This window comes from Chelonoidis abingdonii, chromosome 11 (assembly GCF_003597395.2).
Source record: "Chelonoidis abingdonii isolate Lonesome George chromosome 11, CheloAbing_2.0, whole genome shotgun sequence".
NCBI lineage: Eukaryota > Metazoa > Chordata > Testudines > Testudinidae > Chelonoidis > Chelonoidis abingdonii.
Window position 1 is genome coordinate 50,548,053 of NC_133779.1, and position 27,349 is coordinate 50,575,401.

The window sequence follows — 27,349 nt, forward strand, 5'->3', positions numbered from 1 at the left end:
GTGCCTGTTGTCACTCCGACCTTGGCCAGGATCTCTCCTTTAGCTGAATAGTTTGCTGCAGCTTCTGCAGACATATCGTAATAGACCTTCTGGGCTTCCCCACATAGGAATGGGGCAAGGATACCAGAACATGGTTCCGGGGCCAGGCTCCCGCAGGGCTGTTCTCTCAAAAGCCAGGAGGTATGGCTTCCACTATCACCTCCTGGTCATTTTTTGTATAACGTAATGGCTAGCCCGTATGGTCCGGGTCCCTTCCCGCGTGGTGATTCTGCTTCCATAAGGGTCTTTCATCTGCTTATTAGTCTCTCAAGCAGGGCTCGGTCTGAGCAGGCCTGGACTCCAAGCAGCAGCTGATTAGGCTCTTGCTGCAATCTAGTCGCCTCTTGTTGGGCGGTTTGCCCTGGACCCTGCGTAGCCTTCCTGCTGGGCCGTGGTGGCATGTATAAGGGCCTTGACCACGTTCGTCCATTTAAGGGTGGTGAGGGGTTATGTCTCCCCCTGGACTATATTCCCCAGCGCGCAGATCCACCCCTGACACACGTGTGGCAAATTGCCGGTATTGTTCTCTGCGTCTCGCGCTTTCTCTTCTCTGGGGAGGTTCAGGGGCGATATTGCTTGCCCCTGAAAACCTAGTTTCTTAATCACTCCCTAGTTCCTGGGAGGAGGGAGTGGAGATGGAGGGACCTGGCCCGCGCCTCTACTCCAGTCCAACCCAGGGGCCCTGGGGTTTGTGTGAACCACGTGACTACGGTGTCATTCCCCTGGGTTACTTCCCTCCTCATGACCCGTCAGCTTGTGAAGGCTTCTGTCCTCTCTTCTATACAAGCCTGGGTGCCCCCTTACTTAGGGTTTCTGTTGGGCTTCCCAATCCACCGCAGCACCTCGTCCAAACCTTCTATTTCTCTCTGGACAACTCTTCTCTTCTGCAATCTGCTCCAATTCCAACCTTCTCTTCAACTACCACACCCTGTCATGACTGAAGCAGGAGGTTTATATCCCATCACCTGGAGTCAGGATGCTCTAACTGGAGTCAAGAGTGCTCTAATTTGGCCACCAGCTGTTCTAGTTAATCTAAAGCAAACCTTCCTCCCTTGGCAGGGAATAAGGCCCCCTGCTAACACTCTTATGCTGCCCTCTGGCCATGCTGTATCACACTTTTCATACTAGCAATAAAACTTCAGGGTTAGTGTCTGTAGGAAATCCTATGCCTGGAATTGTGCTGTACCCTAACATGCAAGAGGCCGTTCTATAGGGCATGTCGCACATACACAATGCTCCACAGAAGCACAAGAAAGGGAGCATTTGAAGGTGAGATCTGTAAAGGAAATGACTCTAAGCCTGATTTGCCTCTGACACTGGGTTTTACATCAGTGTAACTGCATTGAAATCAATGGAAAACACAGTAATGGTAACCCCGTCTACGCATGTGCTTCTTCACCATTACTACCTGCAGTGAAGCCGGACAGCAGGAGATTTGCCTGAGAACACCGGAACCACTCCAACTCCACTGAAATCAATTAAATGACCTCGGATTTACATTAATGCCTGAGAGGAGAATCAGCTCCAATGCCTTGAAGTGAGAGGGGCAGGATTTCTGGATAAAAATAGCACAGGCGGAAGAGTGGCCTCTCAAGTGCCCAGTCAGAAAATGGAAGAGAGAATGAGATCCTTGGAAAGCAGTAACACTGTGTGTAGCAAGTGGGTAGTAGACTCCCTATGGTGGAAGGGAGAAAAATGCATAGCACCTGCAACTGAGCTGCATACACATCCCTTTGGGCCTGATTTTCATATGGATTGAGCACCAGTACATCCCACTGATGTCAACCAGAGTTGCAAGCACTCAGCAGTGCTGAAAGTGAGACCTGTAACTCACAGACCATCAGAGACAGGATACTGGCCTACACAGTCCTAAAGTCTGGTCTGGTCTGGCACTGCCTGTGTTCTAGACCAGGGGTTGGCAACCTTTCAGATGTGGGGTGCCAATTTATTCACTCTAATTCAAGGTTTCACGTGCCAGTAATACATTTTAATGTTTTTAGAAGTGTAGTAAGATACGCACGCAGCCGACTGTTATCATCATCGAACAAGAGCAGCGCACCATACCGGTAGCTACTGACAACAAGCCGATCTCTTTCTGTAAGTCTATAATATATAACTAAACTATTGTATGTAAAGTAAATAAGGTTTTTAAAATGTTTAAGAAGGTTCATTTAAAATTAAATTAAAATGCAGACCCCCTTGGACTCGTGGCCAGAACCCAGGCAGTCTGAGTGCTACTGAAAATCAGCTCGCGTGCTGCCTTTGGCACCCGCGCCATAGGTTGCCTACCACTGTGCTAGATCTAGCAGGGGACAGCCCCTATTTTGATAGCAGTGATGACTGCATTCAGGATATTGCAGCCCAGCTCAAAAAAAAGATACCAAACTGGCAACATCCTGCCAAGGGGTTGGGAAAGGAAGGAGACCACAGCACCTCCTGCTTTTTCTCAACTGCACTGCAAGCAGAACGTTGCAGGGAAGCAGCATTGGTTCTAGGATCCTGAAGTTGTTGAAGCAACAAGGTTGATAGGTGTCTAATAAAAGTTACATGGCAGAACCAATTACTTGCATCCAGACTGGTTAAAGGAAGGCCAAGAGGCAATATGATTTGAAGGACATCAGCAACAAGGAGAAAAAAAGCTATTAAAGTAACGAGATAAAACAGAGCCAGAAAAAATGTTAGGCTGGAAACCAAGAGCTGGCTACTGCTGAAGCTATGGAAAAATACAGGGGGGAGCAATGGGAATCCTGCTCATTAAGTTCTCCACCTTTAAGCTAGAGTGACAAAGCACTCTGGAATGTTTTGCAGGGAACAATTCTGTGATAGGCTAGAGCAGAGGATGCACTTAATTCTCTTTGGGGTCTTTTAATCTCTCTGTTTCTTATTAGGAGTACATGCTGCTACCATCCACTCTATAGGAGCTTCAAGCTTCTTTGTCAGAATGAGTCAGTTAGACAAACAACCTGCACCTTGGGAAGATAACCTTGAGCTGTTCTTTGAGCCCCCTAGGCCAGGTGGACAGAGCAAAACGGTGCTTTGGCAGTGTAGCTTATTCCTGCTTCCAAGTGAAACACATGATACTAGCCAAAGCATAATTTTTGGCCAACATCAACAAAAACATGAGCCAAGAAAATTCTTGACCAACCTCTTCCTCCTACCCCAGACACAGCTGCATTTCTGTGGGCCAGACTGCATCTACAGGTGTCTGAGATGAAAGATACTAGCCAGTGTAAAACTAAATATTTCTTTTAGTTAAAAATTAATTGAGGAAGCTGCATTGGGTTGGCTCCCTTCTGAAGCCAATTGAGTATATAGAACTCTGTTCAGACTAGGGGGTTGTGCCAGCCCAGCTGTGTCGGTCACAAATCACACCTCTGACTGATACAACTATGCCAGCAAAAGTCTGTAACATAGACCTGACCCTAGTCACTTATTTTTTAACCGAGAAACAATGTTCTTCTTGGCCTGGGGGGCTCCTCTCCCCCACCCAGGGTAAATGTGAAGTTACACCTACCTTACATAATTCTTCTTGTGCTGATCTAGTTCACCAGCCCGTTTACAGTTTACACATGGACAATCTTTACATAACAAACTAAAGTTTGGCACTGAACCATGCATTCCAGGCAAGTTATTTTTGATTCAGTTGATCAAAGCATTTCCTTTTACTGGACCAACAAACAAAGTGTCAGGCCTTGCAAGGTCCATTCTTCAGCTCTGAGGACTCTATCCTTGCTGGGTATTGAATTCTTGCCACTGAAACCAACACAGATTTAGGGGCTGCTCAGAGATCACTCAAGCACCACAGGGTAAGACCTAGCACATATTTCCCTTCAAGTGCTGAACCTTGAGTACACATGGAAACACGGGCAAAGCACATACTTGGCATGAGACACAGAACAATATGTTCCTATCCCGGGCACAGTACAGAAACTTGCCCTCATGGCCTGGCCGGGGAACAGATGAACTTGAGTTTTGAAACATCTAACAAGGATCGAACACATTTTAATAGAAGACTGATCTACAAAATGTCAAGTCCCTTTTATGGCTGTTTGATGGGTTTTTAATTCAGACGCAGATATTTCAAAGTGGCTATAAAACTGAGATGTGTTTCAGCATCAATTATAAATGTGGTGGGAAGACAGGCAGAGTTTTCATTCATTTCTCTTTCTAGCAGGAAAGTTAGGTTAGGCCTAACCTTCTCTCACTGAAATCAATAGGAATTTTGCCAGGATTTTAACAGGGGCAGGATTGGGCCCCATTGTAAGCAACCAGTTAAACACATGCACGCTGCTAGACACAGGATCTGTGTTAAGCTTTTCTAAGGTGCCTCTTCCCATGGTATGCTAGTATTACTGCATATTCCCTACAAATGAAATGTAAACCCTTAGAGCGAGTCTGGTTTCAATAAGTGATGTCAGTGAAATAAAATGCTGTGATTTAATAATAGGATCTAACTGCAAGGAGAAAGACAACAGATATTAAACCTTAAAGCAAATCTGAGCGGTATATTCTAAATGCAGGAGCTTATTTTCCAGTCATAACCTCAAATTCCATCACCCTTGTATTAAATTGACTTTTCAAAATAAGTTTAAGGTGATCCACATGTCTAGGTTCAGATGCATAGCGCTGCTGAACCACTGGAGATGGCTGCCTAGACTAAGCTCTGGGTTAGAAAAGTTTGCATTCCCTAGGATCACAGTTCAAAATCCCAGTGGAAATCAACTCCACGCTCTGCCCTTACACAGCAGATAAAATGAGTTTGTTTTCTGTTAACAGAAGTCTTTCAAAGGAGACTTTAAATACTGAGTTACCTTTAACCACACACACTTTTACAGAACCTAGATTTAATCATGGTCAATAGATGTTGCCCCAGAGTTCTTGACCAACATCTCCCCCAACATCATTGCTGGTTATGCCCTCGCCCAACACGCAGCTCCATTTCAGGGGGACCAGATGGACTGTGTCTGGTTTTTGGGGTAATCTGTGTAAAACTAAATACTTCAGTTAAAACACTGGCTGAGGGAACAGCTTTGTGCTGACTTCAGTCAGAACCCAGATGAGTGTTGATTTCCAAATGCTTGATTAGCATCTGCCGCTTAGCTCACTTGATCTCTTATTATTGATTGGCTATTTTCCCCCCACAATCAGTAAAGTGGGTAGGGAGGGGGCACTCTAATCACTTGCACTAATATTTGCCAAAAGAGGACTCTTACCAGAAAAGCTATATTACAGTTATGGAGATTGGAAAGTCTCATTTGCTTTCAGCTCTGCTTTTGTTTTCTGTTTCTATACTCATTTATCTCCAAGTGCTAAACAAACATAGGATGTAGCCTAAAAAGAGCACAGGTAAAGAAGGCAGGTGTTGGTGGGATCAACATTACCTCATACAGATACCCTGGAAAACACGGTTACTCACCTTGTAACTCTTGTTCTTCGAGATGTGTTGCTCATATCCATTCCAGTAGGTGTACGCGCCGCGCGTGCACGTTCGTCGGAAAACTTTTACCCTAGCAACTGCAGCGGGCCGGCAGGTCGCCCCTAGAGTGGCCCCTTATGGGGGATTATATGCTGCGCGCCCGCCTGCTCCTCAGTTCCTTCTTGCCGGACTCACACAGTGGGAAGAGGGCGTGTGTTGGAATGGATATAGCAACACATCTCCGAAGAACAAGAGTTACAAGGTGAGAACTCGTGTTTTCCTTCTTCGAGTTGCTTGCTCATATCCATTCAGTAGGTGATTCCCGAAGCTTACCCTAGCCGGTGGGTCGGAAGTTGAGAGTCACTATGTGCGGCACACACAGCAGAACCGAAAGCCCGCATCATCCTGGGAACGTGGACCAGGGCAAAATGCTTAGTAAACGTGTGACGGAGGACCAGGTCGCCGGCTCTGCAGATTTCTGGACGGAACGTCGCGAAGAACGCCATTGACGACGCTCTGGGTCTAGGTAGAGTCGGAGTTACCAACCCCCGAAGGAGAATGGCCAGGTCGAACATGTTTCTTATGCAGGACTTACCCCACAAAGAGATCCCTGTTGAGAGACTAGCAACCCCTGAGCCGCTCAGCTAAATGCGACAAAGAGCTGAGTGGACTTGCGAATGAGCTTAGTCTTTCTATATAAAAGGGCGGCGCCCTCCGCACGTCTAGCATTGTATGTTGTTCCCTGAGAATGAAATGAGGTTTGGGAAGATACGGGAGGAATATGTCCCTGTTACGTGGAAGGCAGAGACAACCTTGGGGAAGGAATTGGCAGGGTGTGCCAGTTGCACCTGTCGTCGATGGAACACCGTGTACGGAGGGTCCACGACGAGTGCTGTGCAGTCTTGATTACGCGCCTAGCGGATGTGATGGCCCAGAACCGTTCCAGGACATAAAGGAGAGGGACCATGTAACCAGCGGTCAACGGAGGACACTAATGACGAGGACCACACACACGTTGAGATCTGGAGGGAGCTGGATGACGACTTGGGGTGAAAGGCGCCTCCAGCCCTTGAGGAAACTGTCAAACGCAGTGGCTGTGAAAGACGGAATGGCCGTCCGCCCCTTGGTGAATAGTGGAGATGGCCGCACAAGTGACACCGAGAGAGGCTTATAGCCAGGCCTTATTGTTGAGCGATACCACATGTAGTCCAAGACGATCGGGATTGTCAAACAACGTCGGGTGGAAGGCTTTCGCGCACACCAGCACGTACCTGTCCACTTGGCTATGTAACGTCGTCCTCGTAGAATGGCTTTTCGACTTCCAGAAGTACTGCGCTCCACTGGGAAGGTGCAATTCGGACCGGGGTCATGGTTTAGCGCATGCGCAGGAGCCACGCCGAGAGATGCAGGGATTGAAGGTCCGGGTGACAGAGCCGGCCGTGGTCCTGCGTGAATCAGTCCAGGTGAAAGAGCAGGGACAGGTCCACTTACGACAGGTCCAGGAGCAGAGAGTAACCAATGCGTGACGTGCCATGCGAGAGCAAGAGATAAGCGGGCCCTGCCCTGCGCGCCTTCAGAAGGAACCTTGAGGATCAACGGGACCGGAGGGAAGGCATAAAAGAGGTGCATTCCCCCTGGAATCAGGAAGGTCATCGCTACCGACCCCGCTCGCCGCCTTGGAAGGAGTCAAGAAATCGGACGTACTATGTCCTGTTCGTGCGAGATGCAAAAAGGTCCATGTGGGAGCCCCCACCTGCGGAAAAGTGTAGGCAACTCCGGCGACGGACCATTCGGTGGGGCTGAAAAGACCGACTGAGATTCGCAAGGTAATTGCGTGCCGCGCGGGAGAAAGGAAAGCGACTAGGTGGACTGGTGGGCTATGCAAAAGTCCCCACACATTAGGCCTCCCGAACAACAGAAGAGAGATCTCGCCGCCCCTGCTTGTGACATAGTAACACCGCGTTGATGTGTTATAAAACAGAGAAACACAACGGCCTCGAATCTGCCGATAGGAAGGCTTGACAAGCAAGGCGACGCTCTCCAATCTCGACGTGATAGGAGAACAAGATCGGAGAACCAAGCAAACCCCTGCGTCCTAACGTCCCAGGTGACTCCCCATCCCAAGTCCGATGCGTCCGTTAGTGAGGAGACAAATCGAGGGGCGGTTGGATGATGGAAATGGGCGCCCCGCACAGACGACTGGACTCCTCCAGCCACCATTGGGAGGAGAGATGTAACTCCCGTGGGACTTTGACACGGATGACCAACGGTCGCGCTGGCTAAGCGGAGCTGGGAATGAGCCACGACTGCAGAGGTCTGAGCCGGAGCTGGCTGTCTCGTTCCACGAAAGTTGCAGGCCGCCATGTGGCCCAAGAGTGTCAGGCAGGTGCGAGTAGAAGTTAGAGGTGCTGCCTGTAACCTCCGGATGATGTCCGTCAAAGCCTGGAATCGGGACAAGGGAAGAGTGGCCGTGGCCGTGGTAGAGTCCAGGACGGCGCCGATAAATTCTATCCTCTGGGTAGGGGATAGAATGGACTTCTCCACGTTTAGCATCAGGCCTAGGTTTCGCGAAAAGGCGGCTGATCATGCGGACGTGGGAGAGCACCTGGCTGCTGACGGCCTCGGATAAGCCAGTCGTCGAGGTAGGGAAATACGTGCACCGGCTGCGACGAAGGAAGGCGACGACTACGGCCATGCACTTCGTGAACACTCTCGGGGCCGACGAGAGGCCGAACGGGAGGACGTGAACTGATAATGACGGCTGCCTATGAGAAAGCGCAAGAATCTCCGATGGGGCGGGAAAATGGCGACATGAAAATAGGCGTCTTGCATGTCGAGGGCGGCGTACCAGTCTCCAGGATCCAGGGATGGGATAATGGTCCCCAAGGAAAACCATGCGGAATTTCAACTTCAGTAAATATTTGTGAGTCCGCGGAGGTCGAGGATGGGTCGCAGACCTCCCTTGGCCTTGGGAATCAAGAAGTAGCGGGAGTAGAACCCTCTGCCCTTCTCGTTTTGCGGAACCTCCTGAATGGCACCTTTGTCGAGGAGCGTTTGCACCTCCTGGAGGAGGATCTGCTCGTGAGAGGGGTCCCTGAAGAGGGACGAGGGAGGGGGGCGGGAAGGCGGGTACGAGGCAAACTGCAGTGGTATCCAAACCGCAGCGTGCGGAGGACCCAACGGTCTGAAGTGAGCCGGCGCCACGCGGGAGGAAGTAGGAGAGGCGGTCGGAGAAGGGTGGAGAGGGGTTCACGGAGGAAACTGGTACATCGCCCTCGGGCGTATCTTCAAAATGAGGGCTTCGAGCCGGAAGAAGGCTTGGTAGGCCCTTGGCCCTGACCCCTTGTTACCCGACTGTCTGCGCCTGCCATTTTCTATTGCGGCGCCTGAAAGAGTCTTGTCTCTGTCTGGCCGGGGGGAAAGGCCTACGATGTTGTTGTAGTTGCGGGCGGAAGGGTCTACGCTGTGTCACGGGCGTATGCATTCCAAGAGCCCGCATAATGACCCTGTTATCTTTCAGGCTTTGCAGCCGCGGGTCGGTCTTATCAGAGAACAGGCCCTGGCCCTCAAACGGAAGATCCTGGATGGTATGTTGGAGTTCCGGAGGAAGGCCAGAGACCTGCAGCCAGGAGATACGACGCATCGTGACCCGGAGGCCAGAGTTCTGGCGGCAGAGTCGGCCGCGTCCAGTGCCGCCTGCAAGGAAGTGCGTGCAACTTTCTTTCCTTCGTCCAGAAGGGTGACGAACTCCTGACGAGCGTCTTGCGGGAGGAGCTCTTTGAATTTATCAGCCCGCTGTCCAGGTGTTAAAGGAGTAGCGGCGGCTGAGTAGAGCTTGCTGGTTAGAAACTCGCAGCTGCAATGCTCCGCAGAATAGACCTTGCGGCCCAGTAGGTCCATCCTTCTTGCCTCCTTGGACTTGGGGGCTGGCGCTTCTTGCCCATGGACGTTCCCTCTCGTTCACAGATTGAACGACGAGGGAGCATGGGCGCGGGTGGACATATAGGTAGTCGTAGTCTTAGATGGGACCATGTATTTACGTTCTACCCCTCGGGCAGTGGGGGGAACGGAGGCCGGTGACTGCCAGATGGTGTTGGCGTTGCTCTGTATCGTTTTTATAAAGGGCAGGGCAACACGAGTGGGTGCGTCAGACGTGAGAATACTGCACACAGGGTCCTCAATCTCAGGAGACCTCCTCGGCCTGAATGTTCATGTTCAGTGCCACTCGCCTGAGGAGGTCTTGGTGCGCCCTCAGTCCAGGGGGGGTGACCCGTGGATGTCGTTCCGCTACTGCTTCATCAGGGAGGAAAGATGAAGAGAGTCCTGGCAAGAGTGGGTCTGGTAGCTCCGCAGCTTGGAGTACCGGTTCAGGCTCCTGAGGGATTTCCGCAGCAGCGAATGGGACGGTCGGCCTTCCTCAGGGATGGTGGGGGCCGTGACGCTGCAGCCTCTGGAGCCCTCCGCTCTGGGTCAGGCGCACGTGAGGGAACGTGCTGAGGCCCTGGGCTTGATGGTATGCCCAGGGGGTCCAGAAGCCCCAGTGCTGTGGTGGCCCTGCTCCTGGTGACCTTCTGGGAAAGATAGCGGCAGGTCTTTCAGAGTCCAAATAGATGCTGTCAGTCCGGAGGATACAGAGCCTTGTCGGGAGGGCCATGGGGGGGCCGAAGGAGGATAGCGCGAATCCAGCGCCCTTGATGGCGACGACCTCCGCGGTGCCGGAGATCGGTGCCGTGAGTCGTACCGGTGCCGGGATCGGGACCGGGACCTGCACCAGCGTGGTGCCGGGGAGGTCGCCGGATCTGCGGACCTGCGGTGCCGTGAGCGGCTCTGGAGTTGCGGTGCCGGGTAGCGGTGGCTGGGACCCCGGAGCGGTGCCGGGAGTATCTGGATCGGCGCGATGATGACCGGTGCCGCGAGTACGACCGGTGCCGCCTAGGAGAGCGGTGCCGGGACTGCGAGCGGCGTCGCGAGGGAGACCTCCTCGGATCGGTGCCGGGATCGCGACCGGTGCCGGGATCTTGAGCGGCGCGGGTCGGAGAATCCGGGGACGGTGCCCTCATAGGGTTGGCTTGCCCTTGGAGAGCACAACCCGCACCGGCGGTGCCGGGGGTTGGGGCAGCCCAGGCTCCGTTAAAGCAATCAGGTCCCGTGCCGACGAGAAAGTCTCGGGCGTGGACGGAGGTATCAGCTCTACCCCAGATCTTGGCGGGGAGCTGGGAGGGATCGGACTCGACGGACCGCCGGGCCCGGAGTCAACGAAGCCCTTGCACAGCCAGCACAGCCTGGCGTCGGCAGCCGGGTGCTCCTTACGGGGCCGCTTAGCCGGGGTTGAGGACGTGGAGGGCCTCTTCGCGGGAGCCGGTGCCGGAGAAGGTCCGTGCCGGTGCGTCTTCGCGTGCCGGAGGGTCCGGTGCCGGAGCGCGCTCGGTGCCGAAGGCGCGGGGTGAAGTGCCGCTTCCATAAGGAGCGTCCTGAGGCGCTGGCCTCGCTCCCTTTTCGTTCGCGGACGGAAAGATTTACAGATGCGGCACTTATCTGAGATGTGTGATTCCCCCAGGCACTTCAGGCAGGCGTCGTGGGGATCACTGGTGGGCATCGGCTTCTTACAAGTCGAGCACGCCTTGAATCCCGGCGAACCAGGCATCAGCCCGGCGCCGGGGCGCGGGAGAGGGCTAGAGCCCGAACCCAATAACGAAGTATAAATATATACTATACACAACTAACCTATTAACCACAACGTACAGTATGCTAAGTAACTATGAGTAAACTAAACTAAAGACAGTAACGATTGAAAAGAAGCTAGGGAGTGAGGTCAGCTATGCCGCGCTCCCACAGTCCAACGGACCGACACGGGCGGTAAGAAGGACTGAGAGCGTGCGGCCGGCAGGGTAGATATATCACCCGCCATAGTGGCGCCACTCTAGGGGGCGACCTGCCGGCCCGCTGGAGTTGCTAGGGTAAAAGTTTTCCGACGAACATGCACGCGCGGCGCGTACACCTACTGGAATGGATATGAGCAAGCACTCGAAGAAGAACTGGAGATTATTCCACTGAGAAGGAAATTATTAGCCAGGACACTGGTGGTATCCTCGTCTCATTCTGTGTCTTCTCCCTAGACTCAAGCTGAAGAACGGATCTTACGTCCAAAACAAGAGAGGTAAGGTAGTAGGCTGCAGGTGGGTGCTCCATTAAGTTCTGCTTTGGAACCATTGACGTCAATAGGAGTCTCCAGTGGGTTTTGGATCAGATCCTTGTCCATGGTAGTTATATTCCTACAAGCTCAGTCTTCATATACAAGGAAACACAAGGCTCAGCCCACCTTTTTCTCCATGTACCACTGGAAGGGCCACAAAAGAACGAGTGGAGAAAAACCATCCTCAAAAGCCCCAATAGCCTAAAATGAGGCTGTCTGGCCTCCTGACTCAACCCTGGGCCCCACAGGTAGCTTGTTCTTGGTCCACTGCAAAAATCTGAACTTTTGGCCAGATATGGTGCTGGAACACTGCACGCGGATGGAAAATTTAACCACTGCATGTCTCAAGTGTGATGGAGAGGGGAGACTGAAGATACTGCCTCAGCCCACTGTGATTTAACTGTAGCATAGGGGCCCCGTAGTCTACTGTCCCAGTATACTATGGGAACCTGCACTATGCAAGGCCCCTTCCTTGGGAGGGCCTGCTAAACGACACTTTGCAGACTAGGCTGCAGTGGGCATACAACCCTTAGAGTCAGCATTAGGCATAAGCAGACTAAGCAATTGTTTAGGGCCCAGAGCAGCACAACGAGGCCTCCTGTTTGCTTATTATTATGTGGTGGTGGTGGAATATTTCTGCTTAGGGCCCCTAAGGGGCTAGCACAACCACTGACCAGCCTCCTTAAATGAAATTGCTATACAGTTATGACCCCGCATCTGTTTCACTGTTCCCTTGGACCTACCCTAGGCATAAGAGCTCAACGTGCACAGGTCCTTGGGAAACTGCAGCTTAGCCAAAAAGAATACAGAGCTGTCATGTGGTTTTATTTTTACAGTGATTTGGTACTGAATGTTCCTTCCTTCCCACCCCAAAAGGAACAGGGCATTAAGAAATACCATGGCAACAAACAAATTTAATAAGGGAACACGCATCCCCACGGAAAATGCTTTTATACATCAGCTTCTTAAAAATAAACCACCACCAAAGGAGTTTCTTTCAGTGCAGTTAATTGTTACAGCGGAAATAGGAAAATAGTTTTGATGGAGAAAAAAAATCACATGATTTTAGAAGTGTTGTAAGTAAGTTTTGCTTAGAAGGAGAGAAGTGGGGAGGGAAGATTTAAGAAAAAAATCCAAATCGCTAGAGAAGTAAAATTTCTTCTGCCCTCTGCTGCTCACAAAAAGTAATGCTATAGCTCCCTTTAAAAGCTAGTGGGCTCAATTCTCCATCAGCCTGTACCTTGTACAATCGTTTAAATCGGAAAGATGGTGTTTTGCACCAATGCAAGAGACAAAATCTTCAGGACAAATCTTGCATCCCAGTCATAGAATCATAGATTATCAGGATTGGAAGGGACTTCAGGGGACCCTCTAGTCCAACCCCCTGCTCAACGAAGGAGCAATCCCCGAATGGCCCCCTCAAGGACTGAACTCAACCCTGGGTTTAGCAGGCCAATGCTCAAACCCCTGAGCAGTCTTAAAAAACCTGAACGATTTAATCATATTGAGACTAACTAATCTAGTTTGCTCTTGTCTAGTTTGCATTTCCTGCCTGTGCAACAAGATAAAGTACGCCAAAGCAAAAGAATGCATTTCAAATATTGAAAGTTGCCCACTCCCAGAGAAGTATGAGTGACTCTGTGGCGCTACCATTTACACATTTCTGCAATGCCTATTCACTCAAACTGTCGCATAGCACCACCCTGTAAATACAGCCACTTTGCTCAACAAGCTTTGTTGAAATCCTACTAACTGTTGCTTTTTAGAGGAGAACTGAAAGTTTCCTTTGCAGTTAAAAATCAAGATTTATAATATTTCTATTAGCTCAGACGCTACTCATCTATCAAAATTTCAACTGGACATAAGCATTATTTGTTTTTTTCCCCAGCCAGTAGAAACAAAAGACTACTCAGCCATTTTACCTAGGGTTTGTACCATGGCATCGAAATACTATTGGGGGATACGTAAGGTATCAACAGATTCAACCTTTAAGATCTCTTCTACACTGTAGTCCTGGAGTAGACAATGCACGTGTTGGTTTATTATAATTGTGCCTGATCTGGATGCCACCCTCTGTCCAGGAAACACAATTCCCTAGGACTTGGCAGCAAGGAACTGTTTGGGATGAAAAGTCAGCTCTTTGCTGGGATCCTGGCATTTGGGGCTAGGAAAGTATCACTAAGCTTGGCCCATGAAGAAAAACATAAATCCAAACATGTTAGCTCATTAAATGTGCAAAGGCCATTTACTGTTTTGCTGTCAGGGCTCCTAGTTCTGGTTAACAACAGGAGTACTTGTGGCACCTCTAGAGACTAACAAATTTATTTAAGCATAAGCTTTCGGGGCTACAGCTCACTTCTTCGGATGCATAGAATGGATTCATTCATAGCCCACGAAAGCTTATGCTCAAATAAATTTGTTAGTCTCTAACGTGCAACAAGTACTCCTGTTCTTTTTGCGGATACAGACTAACACAGCTGCTACTCTGAAACCTGTAATTAATAATAGTTAGCTTCATCCTTTCACAAGCAAACAAAAGAAGTTTCCACTTACAATTATTTCCCAGAAGAGGGAATATATAGAAAAAAAATTATAAACATGCTTCAGTTTTTCCCAGAAGTCTGTTTCCACTAAGGAGAAATCATTCCAAGGACAAAATATTTGTATCCTAAAGTTGTACGTAGTGCAACCGTCCAATGAAGATCACTCATTCCATTTCCACATTTAAGGCGGCACACCAAGAAACTGAGCTGCAAATGCCAAACAATGGAGTGGAACTGGAAGGAAGCCACTGTGAAATACACAACTCCCTCTTTTTAGGGTGCATCTTTCCCCACTGGTTTAGTGTTCATGACTGAACAAAAATTGACTCCAGTACGTGTTTGAGACAAGTTTATTTTTTAAAATAATCATCTCTCCTGATATTTCTCACTCAGTATTTTGAAGGTAATTTCTTCCTCCTTTCTATATAAATAGACTTGGTAGTTCCTGAATCCTGGAGGGAGTGGGGGGAATGGTTCGACATGTTAATTCCTCTCTGTTCTCCCTGTGAATCAGATGTCACTGACATCAACACCATGAAGGTGTAGCCAACAGCTGACAGGTACTCAGTAGTGCAAGAGCAGGGTTTTTTTTGTTTTGTTTTAAGAAAAAAGCATAGAACAATAGAAGATAGAGATGAAGATGTAAAAAATTATATATATTTTTATATATATGATTCACATCTATTTACAATGTGGCTGGGACAAACAGCAAGACATTTGAGGCGATTATACAAGACACCAGTAGCTTTTCCCCCAACCTTCTCAGACTGGAACCTGGCGATAAGGCATGAGGAGACGGAGACTAAAGAATGAAATTACACATTTACAAAGAAGGAATTCCCTACTCCCTGCCAAACCTTGTCTCCTTTTCACTCTGCTGAAATTGATTTTTTATTGACCAGTCTCTATGAAAAGACAAAAAAAATGGTTCCTTACAATCTCAGAAACGTGGATGGTGATTTGTACGATACGTCAGGCTTGGCTTTTTACTTCTTTTTTGAAGCATGACTCTTAGAAATACCCTGATTAGCTAGATGCAATATCATGTTTTCCATTTAGAATCAGCAGCAGCAAAACACAGTCAACTGAAACAGACTTTTGTACGAATTACTTTAGGGACTAAAAATGACCAAGTAAGGCATAGCAGAGAATGTATGTAGACAAAGCTACATCAGTTGTGGAGTTTCAAGTGTTACCTTTCATTGGGTCTTCTTGACCTTGATATGGTATCCTACAGAATGAACTGATTAAAGATTTGGGGGTTTGTTTGTTTTTTGGGGACAGGGGAGGGAATCTGTTTAAATTCTGGACTTAAAACAGAGATTCATGTTTACTTTCAGCACAGCAAGCTGCATGCTGAAATCTTAAAATTATCATTCCAGTGAAACACCTTTTAACCCAACACACTGATGCATCGCTGCTAAAATATTCCTCAAGATTATAAACGCAGTTCGATCCTGTGTTCCAGGTGAAATGCTGTATTTTCTATGCCACACAAAGACCATATTTGACATGCATTATCAGTTGTGATCTTGCATTCCACAGGCTGCATTCACTGAATCAACATGGTTTTCAGACCTGAAACAAACATAGGCAGCAACACAAAAAAAGACCAAGCTACAAATGTGTTATGCCATTAATGCAAGTTTGCTTTTATGCTTCTTTCCACTCCATCCTCCCAGGTTCTCAGTTTAAAAACAAAAAACAAACAAAAAAAGCAGGCTGGTGATCCTCTACCTTCAAAGAGAATTTCCTCTTCCCCACGCATCCTCATGGGCTCAGAAAGATCATAATTATTGTCCCATTTGTCTGAACTACAATACAGTAAGCCATGTTTGCTTTACACTCTTCCTAATCCTTTCCAACAGACTTATTTATTTTCAATCAGTAACAGGCTGCAGTGCAGAGCTAACTATTCTGTAATTTCAGCAATTATTTAAGGAGCTAGCCTGGGACTTAAGACTCATGGAATTTATGAACGAATCTAAGGCCAGAAGAGATGACTGTGATCATCTAGTCTGACCTCCTATATAAAACATAAGCCATAATACTTCCCAGAGCAGGTCCTTTAGAAAAACATCTAATCTCTATTTAAGAATGGCCAGTGATGGAGAATCCACCATAACCTTTGGTAAACTGTTCCAATGGTTAATTACTCTCACTGTTAAAAATTTACACCTTATTTCCGGTCTGAAACTTGGGAGATACAGGTTCAGTTCCTTGCTCGGCCACTTTGTGACTGTGTGCAAATCACTTCATCTCTCTGTGCCTTGGTTCTCCACCTGTAAAAGTGGGATAAGTGCTGTGCTCACAGGGGTGCTATGAGGATTGTGAGGTGCTCAGATATTACGGTGATCAGGGCCATATGAGTTCTTGAGACAGAGCAATTTAGTCACAGGTACAAGTTCTGACTGAAGGTAAGTAGGTTGTTTTAAATGTTGACAAGTAAGAACACTGGATTTTCAAAGAGGAAATCAAAGATTAAAAACCTGCTGATTCCAGGAGGTAGAACTGAAGAGAGTCTTCTGTCAAGAGGGCTTTAATTTTGCCAAAGCACATTGGTACCTGTGAGTATGGAATAGTTCCCAATTTGCTCAGCCATGCAGAACAGCAAATCTTGACACTTCTTTAAAAACACATTTTGTCGAATTATTTTGTTTTCTCGCTAATTTCTTGTTCAAGAGTTCCACTATTCATTTAGCTCAAGCATAACACACATACCCATGGGCCACCTGTTTGTGGACCTCCTAGTCCTGCCCAATTCTTTCTACACCTCTCAGCACCTTGAACCTAGTAGCTGAACAGCAAGAGGCCCCCAGAGTCCCAGGATCTGCACTCCAGTTGTGCAGCCAAGCTGAGAACCAACAGCGGGCCAATCCTCTGGTGCAGTATTCTGCTTTTATAAGCTTCCTTGCTCAGATAGTGAGGTGGCAAAGTTCAAACACTTCTGATATGACTCCTCCAGTACCTGAGGGGTTTCTGCTGCATGCAAACTAAGGCAGCAAACTGACTGTGCATGGAAAGGATCCACTCAGCTGACTGATCACCAGTTGTAAAAATCTGCACACACACACCCAGGACTATAAACACATCTCACTTCCTTTCCTTTTGTTTGATTACTGTAAGTATATGAATGATTACATGAATTCCGATCATCCCAGCCCTATAATACAGTGAAGTTCAATCAGTTTGACACACACAAAAAATAATAATTAAAAAAAAAAAAAAAAAAATCAGAAGTGCAGGTTTACCCTGCCAGCTTGCTGGTTACAAGTGATGACTTTCTCGGTGGAAGATCTTGTGGTGTCGGGATATGGTCTCCTGTCACCAAGTTATTGTCAGGCCCGGTTGTTGGCAACTGCTTGTTCTTCATCTTTGCCTTGGCCATATTGTAGTCACCCGAGTCAAAATACTTTTGCTGAAAGAGGGACAGATTTCAGGTTACTTTGGCAAAGTCTTAAGAAAACATACTGCCCAAAGACTTGTTGGAATATTGTGAACATATCTAACCATGAATGTTTTCTTGATTTAAGAAGTAGCTTGGTCAATGTACCGCCTTGTGTCACTGAATTTGCAGACTCGTTAGATAAGCCTAGCCTGCACTTAGAAGTTCCAGTATAGCCATAGAACTATAGCTACCCCAGCAGAATCCTGCTAGCACAGACAGTTATACTAGCAGCGGAGGGCTTTTGCTGGTATAGTTCATTCAGGTTCGGTGAACGAAATAAACTATCCCAGCAAAAGCGCTTTTGTGCTGTTAGAACTGCATCTACACTCGGGTTTTTGCTGGCACAGTGTCATAAACAAACAAACCCAAGCAAAATAACTCTCACACCCCTATCGGGCAAAGCTATGCCAACAAGATTTATACAGCCCCGGCCTAAGAACAGACACTAAATCTTCACTTTAAAGAAGCAGTTACAGAAGACTGGAAGCCAGACAAGCAGGCTTCTTCCACACAAGGAAATGCACCTTCCCGTTTTATGCACATACTTTTAAGTTTGTAACACAACCAGTTGCCCCCAACAAATTTTCGGCCTTTCTGTATACTTATTTGAAAGGATAACCATGATCATTTACTTCCTTTACCAAGGTGTACGGTAAACAAACAATTCACCAAGTATAACAGCAGTTGATAAAACTTTATAACATGGAATCTCAGGACTGGTCTACACTGGTGGAGTGTGGGGGAGAAATTGATCTAAGTTACCTAACTTCTGCTACATAAATAACGTAGCTGAAGTCGACGTACTTAGATCTACTTACCGCAGTGTCTTCACTGCGGTAAGTTGATGGCTGATGCTCTCCTGTCAACTCCGCCTGCGCCTCTCACCCTGGTGGAGTACCAGGGTCGACAGATGAGCGCTCGGCAGTTGATTTATTGCATCTAGACTAGACATGATAAATCGACCCATGCTGGATCGATCACTGCCCCTCGATCCAGCAGGTAATGTAAACAAGCCCTCAGTTGTGTTTACTGAGTTCCTTAGAGTGACTTTTAAAGCCCAAACACTTGCCTACTGCCACATGGCTGTTACCATAATGGAGAAAGACCCTAGGACACAATTTTCATTTACCCCATTCTGGCAGCATAAAAGAGGCCTTAAAGTGGGTATAAATGACATGTCTTCCAGAGCACCATACAGGGGCTTTGGTATAAATGAGAAGGGCCTGATTTTGCTGTCCCACTGATTTGAGTTAGGGCCTGATTCTCCTCTAAATATCAGATTCAAAACCAAAAACCCTTATTGCTTCCATGCCAAGAAATTAAATAACCATTATTGTTGTGCTTGCTCTGCAGGCTGTTACCTAAAACATTACCAGAGTAACATCAACAGCAAGAGATAATGCTGGCACACAGTGATGTTTTGGCAGGATGAAAGGCTATAAATAAAAGCTATAAAAGGAAAACGATGTTAATTCCAGTGAAGCAAAGCAGAGGCAGTGGGCAGAATCCCTGTGGTTCTAAATGGGAAAAACAGCAAAACAGTTGCATTTTCCCAACTTCTCATTGGATTTTTATACAATCTGAAGGGGTAAGAGGCTCATATACTGTACCAGACTGCTTTACAATGGCTATGTAAAATATTACAGCTATAAACAAGATGCCAGGCTTTGCTTTACTGGTTTTCAGTGTGGGCTTTAACTAATTCCTCAGACAGAGGAGTCACGAGGCTTGATACACCATTGCCTTGAACCTTGGCCAGTCGTAGACCAGTACAGAGTGGGTATAATATGCTGCCATTCTGAGCTGGTGGCATTTCTACACCCACTTTGCACCAGTCTAAGTGACTGCACAAGGTGCAGGGCAGCGGAAAAAAAATCAAGCCCACAGTTTCTAATTTTGCATCATTATTCTTTAAGAGTTCTACTTTGAACCCACATGTGAGATTTGGAACATCTGATCTGCCAGATCACCGGCTGGTGCAGGACCAGCTCCAAAGCGTTAAGGTAGATCCCAGGGAGAGGCCCAGATGGCACAGGGAGACCAGTGCACTAGTTTCTAAGTATCAGAGTCCAAATCATGACAGGTCACAAGGTGGAGAACTGGGAATTCAGTAAAGAATATCCACATAGCAAAACCCACCACACAAAAGACAGCCCAACACAAGAACAGCCTGGGATGGTCTCGATCAGGAGCTTAGGAAACGGGGGAATGTGCCACAGAAACCTCTACTATGGTGACTTCAGTGGGCTTTGGATGGGGCCAATCCCAAAGAGCTTTAATCAGGTCCTACAGACCTGGCAGAAGCTCGCATTATCAATAACATTCATAAGCACAAAGTCACTCAAGGTACAAGTAAACTCATTCATTCTGGACAGCTACATCAAAATTATGTTTTTTCATACATTTGAATACTTTTCAAGTGGTCATGTCCGACTTATTTCATGCCTGATATATCCCCAGGCCAGCAACAGTAATGAATAGAAACGTATTAGATACAAATGGCATTATAACAAGTTCAGGTCACTGGTCTGGTGTAGTCAATACATAGAGTGCTTATATTTCTATGTACATACTGAACCCAACTCTCTCATTCAATACAGTCTTTACTAACAATATCTATACTACTGTCTGTATCATACACACTTTTCTTTACACATCTAGTGGTGACAACATTAGCTTCCAAGACAAGGGTATTTGAGCAGTAAGTACCCCTTTCTGCAGTCTTTTCATTAGGAAGTCTGACCCTCCTGGTTTCTGTCCTAAATTAGGATATTTGGCCTTTAGTTTTGCTTCTTCTGCTCTCTCAGGGACAACTGCTTCCTTCTCCTGCGTATCCTGAAAAACAAGAAACAGATTAAAGCTATTCAACTCTATGAAAGAGGACACCTTTATTTTACCTCAGAAATCTAGTTATACAATGTTTGTCCTGTAACTACAAGCCTAATATTCATCACTAATTGAGGTGTGGCCCCTTAAATGCTTAAACATACTTTGAGAATACTGTAAACTCTATTCTAAACCCATAGGGGGCGTGGCTTTCTCAGAAAGCCTGTGGGAAAGCGGGCAGATAAATGGGCCAAGTGAGAGATCCAGCCATTGATAAGGAGCCAGTGGTAAGTTTGACCCAGGCAATGAGGTTCAGCAGGCAGTCAGTTTCATATCAGCTCCCATAAGTTAAGTGTGGCATTATCTGTAACTCTTTAACCTTTCCACATGGCAGAAGCCAGTTGGCTGAGCCAGTATGGGTGGTGGCTAGAAATTCAACGAAGCTTTTATACTCAAGAGCAAGCAACATGCCAAAAACAGCTCACCAAGTGAGTCACAGAGATCAAGTTCTGCTGCTTCAACATGGAGTTGTTGTTCACATGTATCCAACACATCAACATTCCCCAGTGCCATTTCCAAGCATTGCTCAAAGATAGTTGTTTTAAACAACCGAGCTCTGATCACTAAGCATCATTAAAAGGACAAGAGACAAATCAATGTTTTTAGTGAATTTTTCTTCATGAAGGGGAATTCCATAACGCTGAAGACAGCCCAGGAAGCCAGAAGGTCTCTGTATCCACAAAGCACAGATGGCATCAGATACCCTGAGCCACCCCACCCATGTGTGTGCCTCAGATCTATATTGAAGAGAGCCGTTCCAGAGCAAGATGGTATTTCACCATCAAAGACTCTTTGTCCTATGGACTGTGTTACACAGAAGGTCAGACTTGCAATCCTTTCTGGCCTTAAGATCTAAGAAATGTTGGCCCCTCTGCAGAGATCCCCACCAACCCCTCACGTGTGATTGTTTTTGCAACATTGACACCTGTCTACTAAGAACTGGACTGAGACTTTGCAACTTGTGTTGTACAAACCAAACAATGCTGACTCAAGTCAGTTTCAACCAAGGCCAAATTCAAACTGGCACCTCCAATACCATTATCAATCATCTATGCCATCCGCAGCAAGCTCAGCCCCAGTGGTAGAACGGCACATAATACCATATCTCTGGTTGATCAAGAAGTGGTATTGACTTGTTCTGTGGCAAGTTCCTTCTCATTCCTCTGGGCCCAAAGGCTCATGGCCTAAGTACAGAATAGATTAGGCAAGGTAAAAACAGGGTTGAGATTTTCCATGTCCTTGCTGGAATCAAAGACTGAAAAACTTTGCAGAGGGGAAAAAACCCCCAACATTTATCTTCAGCTTGGCATGCAGGTGCCAATACAGTCACAAAGAGTTGTTAGAACAAGATCACAGAGATGTAAGAAACAGGATTCTGGTCAATGTTAGTGACAGGGCATCACACTAGAGGGACCATGAGTTTGATCCAGCCTAGCTACTCCTGTGTTCCAATTAAATTGAGTCCCTTTTGCTAAAAGGGAAGGACAGAATCCATCCAAATAGATCATCTACATTTGATTTTAGTAAAGAGAACAGGAAAATTTCTGCCTTAATGGTTAGGATTGGGCATGTTATGGTTGGATTCAAGATACCTTTGCTCAGAAATACATAGATGGAACTCTGCTGAAACAGACGTGAAACTTTCAAACTGGAAAAATTAACAAAAAGAGATAGAAATCAGTATCCTAACCTAGAAAACTAATTGAGACCTGTAAATATCTGATAATGTGGACTAGTTCTGAAGCTGTCACTTAAAAACCATTGTAAATAAGTTGCTGCACAAGAGCTTCAAAATTGATACCATCTGCAACTAAATATTTGTCTCAGCCCAGTGGTAGAGGAGGTTTGAGGGCTGCCTGGGACGCATTACTCACTTCCGCCCCTCCAATCACGTGAGGAAAGAAGGATTGTCACACTTCTGTCCTCCAAGAGAGTGCTTATCCCAGCCTTATTCTTTAAGCGGAGTTTGCTTAAGTAAAGGGGACTGTGTAGACATAAGAGTCCAGCAGAGCGTGGATGTCAGCAGAACCACAAAGTGACTACATTTCTCAGTTATTTCAGAATTTCTAAATACAGCTTTGAGAGCAGACTCAATGGTATAAAAGTCCTGAGAATATGAATTACCAAATACAGTAAATTGCATTTCCTAGGGCTCTACTGCTTACTACACTCAAGGGTCAACAGTACCTGGCCAGAAACAGAACGGCACAGTCTGTCCTAAGAAATCTTGCTGCTGCTGTTATTCTTGATAAGTCATCTGTTGGAAGGCATTTCAGTGGTCACTAAGTTTTTCAAAGATTTAGAACAGAGGCCACTGACCTGTTTAAGATCTGGATATAGATGATTTTTCTCTACAGAGAGCAGCCTAATGGGCTGGATCAGCTGTCAGCCCTCTCTGCCTGCTGCATTCACTAGGCAATTCTGAAAACCTCCATTCCTGCTAGTCACTATTGCCACCAATTCCAGAAAAGCAAGATCTTGCCCAGTGGGAACTCAGTTCAATTTAGATGGCCTGTGCAGCATATCTGGGATCCTCAGATCTTCTTTGTTGCTGGCCTGCACCAGCCTGTGACATTTGGTCCACCACCAGGTAAAACACTGGAAGGAGAGGCAAAATATTTTGAGAAGCCACTGCAAATTAATAGATTAGCCAACAGAAAGTGAAGGCAGGCGTGCCCACATCTCAAAATCCACATCATCGGAACGGTTCATTGTTCACTGTCTCAGACTGAGCCATAGACAGATGCTGAAATCTCTCGGTCTCGGGTCTGGTCCGTCCAGGTAAGGAAAGACGTACAAGAGGAAGCTAGTACTGCTGGTACGTCCAATGGTGAATGTGTATTTTTGCAGTTAGAGTCCAAGCTGGGTCGACGGGGAGGTAGACTGGTCCTCGTGTCTGATAGTTGACTAGTGGGTTGGAGACAGTGGGTAGAAACGATGTTTCCTACCTGTGTAAGTACTTTATTCTCCAATCTGTTGAGCATAGTGGGGAAACTGGAATGGAGAGGCTTGGAAGCTAGGAGCTAAGATGTGTGCCTGGCGCAGCACAGACAGTATACTGGAGGATGCTCTGTGGATGACAGGTGACAGCTAGCTACTATACGTAGACCAACCAGAAACATACAAGCTGGTATCTGGTCTATTAAAGCAGTTGACAACTGCTGAGAAGTTGGCTGTGGAATGTTAGCCACAAGTGTTCTCTGAAATATCTTCTGCTATAGTATTTATTCCAATGGTGTTAGGGTTAATGGAGATTTATTGCTCTGGCTGTCTTAACAAAGTTCTCTTTTCTAGGAAGAGGATACAGGTAGACAGATGCCACTCAACCAACTACAACTCAAAGAGACGCTGCCCATGAAATAAAGGGATCCTTTACTGGCAGAGAATTAAAGAGAGAAGCACAAGTTCCAAAGCGGTTTGGTCTCTCAGCAGGAATTCTGGCTCTCTTACCAGACACTCAATCCCACCTCCTCCCCTCAATTATTTATTTCTAAGTCGTATCTCCAAACATGGCCATAAAGGCCGTTTCCCTCCCATTACTCAGGCCGTTTCCTGTTATCCTGGGTACACTGTCTAACTGCTGCTCAGCCCCATTACAGTCAATGGCTTTGTGCTTTATTCAACTTATTGGAATAAGATCAGCGGCCAACACCACAGCTGGGAAATTAATACCAATGAGCATTTTTTGGATAGCAGGGCTATATGTGCAGCACTGCAATGCACCTGAACTAAAAAGACAACAGAACCTTTTCAAAAGCGTGATGCCACTGGCCTATCAAGATAGATTAAGCCACCAGGATTCACATAGGGCATGCTTATGTCCTGCCACTGTATACAAACTGCCACAGAGCTGATTTTTATGGTTCATCACTGTTCAAAACTAACAGTGACACACGGCTGCCACTTTTCCCAGAGGACCTGTATCACTGAACACACGTGCCCAGATGGCCAGTAGGTTTTAGCTGCATGACTGTTAGTCTGTATTCTAATAATACTGTAAGATCAGGAAAGCCTATTGTTCTGACAGATCCTTTTGTCCTGGCATCATCATTAGTTTGGACAATAACCAGTTTGGCTGAGAGCTGCCAATGTTTTGTATGAGAACACCTGGCCTGTGCTAATTCTGCTCCAGTTCTGAAGGCTGAGATGGCAGTGCTGTGCATAGAAACTCTGAGACAAAACAGTCTTCAAAGTGTTCTTGCAAACTGTTACCCAGAATGCTCTTCCACTTCACAACTATTAGAGTTGGGGTGAGAGCTCCGAGAAGGCATTTGGATTATGCTCATACACGAACTTCAGAAACATATTTAGATTTTTTAAAATTAAGTCTGATGGTGGAGTGGCGTTTAATATTCAGGTTCCCCTGCAAAAATCATTAAGAGAAACTGTGCCTTCTGAGGTCAGGAAGTCATGTCCTCTGTTGTAGCCATTTTAGCATTTTAAGTTGAGGCATGCTTTAGGAGCAAGTATTTCGCTATGTTAAAACCAAGAGTGAAAAGAGTTAATATTTAAAATGAAGGTTTCAGATTGGAAACACCTTCTCCCCAGTCCCAACATATATGATTTCTAGGACAGACGATGCCAAGGCATTTTGGAAGAGACTATTTAAGTCAGGTTTCTCCTTTTCCCTAAAGCTACCGTCTCCTCTCTTTGGTTACCATCCACTTAAAGAGAAATCAAGAGAAAATAACAATTGGAAAGACAGTGCATCTTTGATAAGACAGTCTTTAAATGAAGTGGATAAGTCTGAGTAGCTGCTCCACTCACGACACCGTGGGCAATGCTCTAAGAAAGTCGATGACTCAGGGGAGCTGCACACCATGCTGCTAAGCTGCCCTAGACAAAAGGCAAAACGAGAATTTTTGTGCAGAAGGGTTATGTGGGATAATTTGATATCATTACTCACTACAGTTCAGTCCTGCAGCGTTAATACAAAACCTCCACTACAGCTTCATCCCCCAAAGTAATAATGCCACCTCTTCTCATCTACTGCAGCTTCATTTTCAGGCCACCCCCTGAATTCTGCTTTAGCCTAAGGAACTTTATTACCTCAAATAAATCAACAGCTTGTGCACAGAACTACAGAATTGTCTACAATAAAGCAACAGCTTTAGTGCAAACCTGAACTGGTATTTTGAGAGAAACATCCCTCCCCCTTAATACCAAAGGGAAATTCCCCTACTTACTTTGAAGCAGCTGTTATTATATAATCCTAATTTACTGCCACCTCAAGGAAACCTGATCTCACTTCTCATCAAAAATTATTTACGGAGAAATCATGAAACTGAGGTGAACTGACATTATTTATACTGACGCCACCAAACCGACTGCTTTTAAAGCAACTCCTGCACACTTAATTCTTCTTGTGGCTCTCTCTGGGCTGGGCAGTCAGCTTTGTCCTACCATTAGGGTCTTAACAGGTGGGAGAGGGATACTTATTATAAGCCATTTCATATATATGTTTGCAGAGTTGTAGCTGTATTGGTCCCAGGATATGAGACACACATGGGTAGGCGGGGTAGTATATTTCATTGGACTGCTTCTGTTGGTAGAAGGCACAAGCTTTCCATCTACAGAGCGCTCTTATTCAGATGCCCTGGTGTGGTGAGTGAGCTGAAGACGAGTTCTGCGTAGCTCAAAACCTTGTACCTTCCACCAACAGACGCTGGCTGGTTCAATAAAAGATATTTCCTCATTCACCTTCTCTCTCTCCTTTCACAAACATGGCTTCATGGAGACCTGTAACCTTAGCCCTGGTCCACACTTAAAATTCAGACTGACCTAGCCACATCGCTCAGGGTGTGTGAGAAAACCCCAGTGAGCGCCGTAGTTAAGCCAACCCCAGGTGAAGACACAACTAAGTCAATGGAAGAATTCAAGCCCCGCAAGCTCTAACCAACAGCGGAGCCTCCCCATGCTGAGGTCTAAGGCCCAACCCAGCACTCTCAGATCGTCCCTCCCCTGCCCCTAGGGGAACCACCCCCAAGACTGGATGCAACCCCCGGACCAGGAGCCCCCCAACATCACAGTCTCCCCCTTCGCCTCCTCTGACCCGCCCTGTCCCGTCCCACGGGGGCGCTCTTGCTCCAGAAGCTTCCACACCCCCAGGATCCCACCACTCTGCCCTGACCCCATCCCGTCCCGCCTCACAGACCTCCACACCCCCAGGATCCCATAATCCACCGCCCCCACTCACGCTACACTTAAACCCTACCTACCCCACGACCAACCCCCCCGGAAGTACCACCCCACCAGACCTGTAGCCAATGACCAAACACCATTACCGGGAGCGACGAGTAGGGCAGCCAATCACAGCACAGCAAAGCGCGTATGGGCGGTCCCAGTGGCCAATCGGAGCCCAGCGCGATCGCGCTGAGACTCAGCCCCTCACCTGTTTCTCGTCGCCCGTCTGTTCGCACTGGCTGTCAGCGCTGAGCTTCTCCGACATGGTGGGACAGGGAAGGGAAGAGGGACGTGGCTGAGAGAAGGGCCGGTGTTCTGCTTCCCACCCGCTCCCCGGCTCCTGTCACTTTCACTCTGTAACCAAAATGGCCGCCGCCGCCCCCTAACTTTTCTGCCTGGTAACTGACAAGCAGAGCATCCAATAAGAAAGCTCCAGAGGCCATGATGATATCATAACCGACCAGTCAGAGCTCTCAGGAGGCGTGGTAAGGGGGGGCGGGATACTGAGACGAGACAGATGGGGCAAAGGGCCAATGGAGAGTGAGGCAGGAGCAGAACGGGCAGGGCAAAACTTGAGAATGACGAAAACTTAGCGGGTCCAATAGGAGACGGAGAGGAGGCCGTGGGTGGGGCGGAGAACA

At 47.2% G+C, this 27,349-nt stretch overlaps 2 protein-coding genes across 2 annotated transcripts in view; one reads left to right on the forward strand and one right to left on the reverse strand.

Annotated features, from left to right (window-relative positions):
- Positions 1 to 12,362, forward strand: part of ADAMTSL4 (ADAMTS like 4) — a 134,210-nt gene extending 121,848 nt beyond the window's left edge. Inside the window, exon 19 of the transcript XR_012656852.1 lies at positions 12,352 to 12,362. The gene's annotated coding sequence lies outside the window, so the exon portion shown is untranslated. The remainder of the gene's footprint in view (positions 1 to 12,351) is intronic.
- Positions 12,363 to 14,830: 2,468 nt separating this feature from the next.
- On the reverse strand, positions 14,831 to 27,082 carry ENSA (endosulfine alpha). The gene is made up of 4 exons (XM_032767947.2): positions 26,917 to 27,082; positions 20,349 to 20,474; positions 17,443 to 17,609; positions 14,831 to 15,769 (listed from the first exon to the last, which is right to left on the reverse strand). The coding sequence occupies exons 1-4, from the start codon at positions 26,971 to 26,973 to the stop codon at positions 15,712 to 15,714; spliced, it is 408 nt and encodes a 135-aa protein (XP_032623838.1). The 5' UTR covers positions 26,974 to 27,082; the 3' UTR covers positions 14,831 to 15,711.
- Between the last annotated feature and the right edge of the window lie 267 nt (positions 27,083 to 27,349).

What these genes read in the sequence shown, in the direction of transcription:
- ENSA (XM_032767947.2), bottom strand. Translation starts at nt 26,973, where the DNA reads ATGTCGGAGAAGCTCAGCGCTGACAGCCAGTGCGAACAGACGGGCGAC. An exon ending in TGAAAAGACTGCAGAAAGGG is followed by an intron (nt 17,610 to 20,348) that starts GTACTTACTGCT and finishes TCCCTCTTTCAG; the next exon opens with CAAAAGTATTTTGACTCGGG. An exon ending in GTAACCAGCAAGCTGGCAGG is followed by an intron (nt 15,770 to 17,442) that starts GTAAACCTGCAC and finishes TGTTTGTTTCAG; the next exon opens with GTCTGAAAACCATGTTGATT.